General features: G+C 39.8%; 1 protein-coding gene across 7 annotated transcripts in view; it reads left to right on the forward strand.

Moving 5' to 3' along the window:
* LOC120370982 (vascular cell adhesion protein 1-like) overlaps positions 1–5,328 on the forward strand; it is a 31,527-nt gene extending 26,199 nt beyond the window's left edge. For 6 of the 7 annotated variants that reach the window (XM_039486386.1, XM_039486385.1, XM_039486392.1 and 3 more), the window contains 2 exons: positions 1,235–1,498; positions 2,820–5,328. In XM_039486386.1, the coding sequence (XP_039342320.1) occupies positions 1,235–1,498; positions 2,820–2,980 (425 nt within the window). In that variant the 3' untranslated portion in view covers positions 2,981–5,328. The remainder of the gene's footprint in view (positions 1–1,234; positions 1,499–2,819) is intronic. The other variant, XM_039486390.1, reaches the window with a different exon arrangement.
* The last annotated feature ends 833 nt before the right edge of the window (positions 5,329–6,161 follow it).

Raw genomic sequence — 6,161 nt, forward strand, 5'->3', positions numbered from 1 at the left:
TGCCTTTGACTTCTGTGATGTCAAGAATGGCCCTTAGTCATTAAGGGTAAAATTTACCTCATGCAAAGCTCTCTGAATCACTAGAGCCCCATTGGGTGCATCTACACAGCCTCTGGCAGCCTGCAGAAAGCCTCCATGCTGAGGCGACAGACTTGGACTCACAGGGCTTGAGCTACTGCACTAAAAATAGTTGTGTTGGCAGCATGTTTAAATTGTGGCTTGGCCTGGATCTTGAGCTCTGACCCCTAAGGAGAGAGTTGGGCTTCAGAGCCCGAGCTCCAGCCCAAGCCACAATAGTCACACAGCAATGTTTAAGAGGTAGCACAACCCCCACAAGCCTGAGGCTGTCAGCCCTGGCTGAAAGGCTCACTGCCATGGGCTGTGTAGACATACCCATAGTATGTGAAAGTGGCAGATGTACCATATATGGGGCTCAGCCACAGGATCCAGGAATGTATGCATGTGAATCCAGCAACGAGCTTGGACAGCAATTTAAAAACATAATGCTTGATCTCAAAGGTCAGTTAATGTTCTCTATGTTAATGAAGTGGGGTTTGTTTGTTTTTGCGAGAGGCATAAAACATGGTCTAAAATATCAGCCAACTTCTTCAGACTCTAGGTTTTGGGGTCATTTTTTGTCATTCCCTAGGATTTTAATGTTGTGTGTGTCATGTAGTGAGTTACCCAGGGTCTTGTCATATATAATTAGTAGGAACAGCTCAGCAATGAAGACTGTTCTCCAGAAAGATCCAGACATCAGAAAACAATTGTTCTCCAAAATCTTTTAACAGTCCCTTACACTGGGGTCCCACAAAACAGGGTTTGAAACCGTGGAATCCTAATGACTTTCTCAGAGAAAGGTCACATGTTTGAAGGCTGGGCAAACATGCTCCTTTTTAGCTTCTGATCCTTTGTCTTTGCCTTTTCTGTGCCTGTTTCCTGTAGCCATGCTTGTCTATTTTCCTCCTTTCATGAATATACATAATCATTTTAAATTAAAGAAAAAAAGTTTGGTATAAAGTGAAGGGTGCTACATCCATTAATTAATAAAATATCCTTCCTGCCAGCAGCACTGTGTGAAGACTAGAGAGTACCTTTAGCTAGTGATGAAGTAGATTTTAAAGAAAAGATTGTGGTGAATCATTCAACTGAATTAAGGCCCTGAGAGCCTGTTGTAGATTGTCAGTCTCTACATTTGCATTTAAATCTTACCCGACAATTTCTTTCCTTTTAGTTCCTCCCCAGAATACTCCAGAGTTAATATCTCCATCAGACAATGTTGATGAAGGGGAAAATATCACTATTATGAGTACAACTTCTAGTAATTCACCACCACAGACAGTCCTGCAAAAGATCCATCTAAGCAACACAACCATCCTCTCATCACAGAATGACACCTCTACACTCTATAGAGTCATCAAAAATTACACAGACATATACCTGGTTGCTTACAATGAGACTGGAAATAACACTGATGTGATTGAGATAGCTGTTGTAGGTAGGCATATGTTGCTTTGAACTTACTTGTATTGTTATCTTCCAATGATTGAAAGGTTGCTGTTAGCACAGCTAGTGTACTGTTCCCCCACACATAGATATACCATGGTTAGTGGTGAAAAACAGAACAGAACAGTTCACTAGTGAATATCAGTAATGTAATTGTCTCCTATACAGCACTGATACTTTTAGCAATGCCACCCCAAAGTGGCACAGTGGCTCAAGGGAGGTGGGGAGAAGGCAGGCATAGCCCCACTTCCTCTATGCACCAGTCTGCAGAGCAAGATTGGCACATAGGGAGAAGAAGCCTGCACCCCACAAAAGGAGATAGAGGGTGCCCTGATGTGTGCTGGGGAGCTGCTGGAGGCACTCTGTCTGCTTGAGGAGAATGCCTCCTGGTCCTCCCTGGAGCAGTCAGCTTACAACACGCGTTATTGTGCATTATGCCAAACATGCCTGAACTTACGTAAGACTAACAAACCCAAGACACTGAACCACGATTAAGTTGATTAGGGAAGGTGTCTACTGAAGAAGAGAATGCAAGACAGATTGCTTGAAGAAGTGGGTTTTACGAAGGGATTTGAAGGGAGAGTGCAATGCAGATGAGAACCAGGAATGTGTTCCAGTTGAAGGCAGTAGGGTCTGTCCCATTGCAATAGCTGGGGCACTGCTCCACTCAGAAAAATGAGAAACTAAAACCATAATAAAGTCAATTCACCCATTCATAGCTGTTAACATGGGAGGATAGCTCTCTCAGAGCAGGATCCTTGTGGAACAGCTGCTCCAGTGCCCCAGACTATATCATGCACATGTTCACATTCATTTTGGAGCTCCAGGGAAGAACATAATGGAGCACAGTACTGGGGGGCACTTTCTAAGATACTCTGAATTAGTGAGCATAAGTGGAGCTCAGGAAAGCTAGAGTTCCCCTATGCAAATCTTTGTCCGATAGACACCACTGGGCATAGGAAACTGCATTATAAAAAGTGCGAACCCAGTGTGGAAGGAGTCAGGAGATGATGGCAACAGAAAGATGAACAGATTGGAAAGAGGATAGGGTGGGGAAATAGGGAAATGGGATTAGAGATGTAGATGTACCAAAATCACAGAGGGCCTTGTACATGTGGACAAGACCTTGAATGTGATGCAGTAAGAGAGAGGAATCCAGTGAAAGAATTAAAAGGGGTCAGATAATATGCTCCAAGCTGGAGGAGAGGAAGATGTCATAACAGTAGCATTGCCTTTACAGTGATGTGCATACATCTACTTGTAACAGTTTTTAATCAACTTCTTCTGTCTCCTTTTTTTTTCTTGTTTTGCAGAAATGGTGAAAGAAAAAGATTATGTGATTCCTGTGATTGTTGTGCTCTCTTGTTTATCACCAATGGCAATCCCTGCACTTGCAGTATTGATTTACATGTCAAGGAAAGCAAAGATAAATGGATCTTACAATCCTGTAAACACACCAAAACCAAATGTTTAAGCAAGTGACTAACCTTCTTCATTCCATGACATTATATGACATGCAACATTATATTACTTTTTGTAACATTGTCGTGAAAAACATGAAAAAATGGTCTGTTCTGTGATAAATACGACAGCCTTTACATTAAAGGGAAAAATAAGACACTGCCTTAGAAATAGGTGAATCGCTTCCCTATTGAAGCATGCTCAACAAGAAGAGTTCTTTGAAGTGCTAAGTTTGTAGATAGTATCCCATTTCCTGTACATATGTATTATAAACACATTCAAGTGAACACCAGTTTGGAAATTCCAATATCCTATTGCAGCTGTACATAGAAATGTTGTTTCCTGAGATATAAATCAACACTATTTCAACTGATTAGACTATTTTGGCATTATTTAATAGTGAGTGTTTTAAATATAATTTGTGTAAATATATGTTGGTGGTACTTTCCTACTGCATGTAATGTGTTCCAGGTCCTCCTCTTATTTATGCCAACATAACTCCATTGGCTGCAGTAAAACTGCATAGTATAAATGAGAAGAGAATTTGGCCTTTTGTTTCTAAGTAATTGTCACAAATGTAAATCCTTCAGAGTCAATTAAAAACTTTTAAACTTTTGTTTAATAAATGTGCCAAAGCTTTTGATACGCATGTAACAGTTATAAATGTAATTCAGCAAGTATCTGTTTGGGGTTAAGTTATAATCAACTGTAGCATGTGAGATGTACAATGGTATGGTATTTATTTGGGGTCTTGTCACTTTAAAGTATATAACAAGATTTTCATTGACTTCAGTGTGGGCAGGCCCATAATTTAGAAGTTAACTCTAAATAGATATGTTTTATAGACTTTCACACTAAAATAAATCCACCTTGGGGTATTGCTGTTAATCATAAAAGGTAATAAGGGTCCAATACACATATTCAACTTTTATTGAATAGACAAAGAATTTGTTAGGCCGGTCGTAAAAAAAATTGACAACATATTTAGATGAAGTTTCTACATATTTCACTGTCTCCTGTTCTTGGTACTGTATTTTTGTTCATAGAAATGTTTATTCAGTTAAAATTCCCAACCAATGCCCATGTAATAGTGAGATGGAACATGTATGTTTGCTATATTCCCACTTGTTAATCCTTATTTCTTTGAAAAGCAAAGTGGTCAAAACGCTGAAACTAGGTGGTGTATTTATTTGTTTAGTTTTCTATCTTGTATGGTGTGTGTAGCAATAATGGGACCCAGGACACAGACTAGCCTGTATGAGGGAAAACTCAGAGAGTTAATGTGTACATTCTATAGATGGCACCAATACAAAAGCAGCAGCTGCTGTAGACTTAGTAAGTATTATTAATTAGTTGTCACAAAGCAGTATATGGTCCTGGGTACTAGAAAATTCTGTCAGGAGAAGAAATGAAGAGATGTCAGTCTGTTAATCTATGTAAAAGGCACCTAACATACTGCTTCTACCAATCCTGAAGAAAGAAAGATCTTCCCTAGTTAAGGAAGCGTGCAATAAAGCAGGACTCAGGGCCTGGAGCACAACTCCAAGGGAGTAAAAAGTCTGCCAGGATCATCTCTTCTTAACAATACTTTGGGCCTGGCTGGGCCTCTCAGAGTTGAATTTGCCCCCTAGAACTTCACACTGGTTCTCTCCCTTCTGCTTGGAAAGGGGGACCTTCCACAGCCTCTGTGGCATCATTGTGATGCTGGCAGGCCAGGTGCCAACTCATGCAAAGGCTTTAGGCCCAGCCAAACACTGACAAATTAATTGCTGGGAACCTGTCTCTGTGTTAGTATGGTTAAGAGGGTATGTTTAGTGTTTAGACCTTATGAAATGCTTGTAAGTTGCTGCATGCCTTAACATCACAGATAATTTCTTTATCACATGCTACGTGGTAACATTTAAGTTTTTGCTTTGTAACTATACAAACTTTGAACCAGGCAGGAGGGATCTCCTGCCCCTCAAGAAGGCCTATCAAAAATAAGTGTGCCACTGTGGAACATCACAATACAAAGACATTGTTAATTATCCCCTTGCACCTATGAAGAGGCTATATGCAAAAGGGCTTGTCCCATAAGCTTGAATTCTGGAAGAAGAAAATAAAAACAGCTGACAAGAATTTTTTTTTTGTCTCTTTTGCTGTTTGACTCTTACAAGGCCAGAGCTACGAAACAGAATCTGAGATCCCCAGGGTCAATCTGGGTTAGACCTAAAAGACATTTAGAGCTGACAGATCACTACAACGTATCACTTTGTAAAACCATAGACTAACGCATTTGTATGTATGCTTGCTTGCTACCTTTAACTTTGTAATAATTCTAATTCTTTTCTTAGTTAATAAATCCATAGATAGTTTACTATAGGTTTGGCTACAGTGTTGTCTTTGGTCTGAGCTCTGAGATACCAATTAACCTGGGGTTAGTGATAGGTCCCCTGGGACAGGGAGTTACCTGAATATTTGGTGATCTTTGGTGTAGAGCATTACGTCTAGCTTGCCTGGGTGGCGAGATGAACTGGAATGCCCAAGGGGACAGTTCGTGACACCACAGTAAGACTGTTTAGTGCTTTAGTAGTTCACATTTATTACTGGGCTGGTGAAATCTAGTTATAGCATATACAACCAGTTTGGGGCTTCTGCCCTGCTTCTTGACAGTCTGCCCTGAAGTTGGCACTCATGGTCGTGAGCCACTCCAGACAGCGTGACAACCATCATCCTTCCTTCCATTCTAGTAGAGGGGGTGGAGACTGACTACCAGTCCTACCAATTCAATCAGTGTCTAGTATTAAAGAGAGTAAGCACAAGTATGTGCTATTCTCATTTTTATCTGTAGCTATCAGGAACGTACTCTCTTAATATTGTTGTTAAATCACATTTATTGAAAAGCACTTCATACTAACACTTCATGTTAACTACAGAAATAAGTACCAGTTCTCAGCAAGTTTCTTTCATATCTTGTCTCATCACAGATGGGTTCAATTATTAACATTTCTTTTGTTTCCATTAATGTTAACTGTAAGTGTAAATATACATACATATATGTCACTGTTCATATAATTCGAACAATTTTAGAATTTTTCAAAACAATGCATATAGATAATCTCATTTGTAATTTCTCACTAATACCCATGAGAAAGTAGTATTGTGAGTGCCTCTATTAAAACACTACAGAGTATATTGTCAATTCTTCAGACTAG

Source organism: Mauremys reevesii, linkage group 8 (assembly GCF_016161935.1).
Source record: "Mauremys reevesii isolate NIE-2019 linkage group 8, ASM1616193v1, whole genome shotgun sequence".
In the NCBI taxonomy this organism is placed as follows: domain Eukaryota; kingdom Metazoa; phylum Chordata; order Testudines; family Geoemydidae; genus Mauremys; species Mauremys reevesii.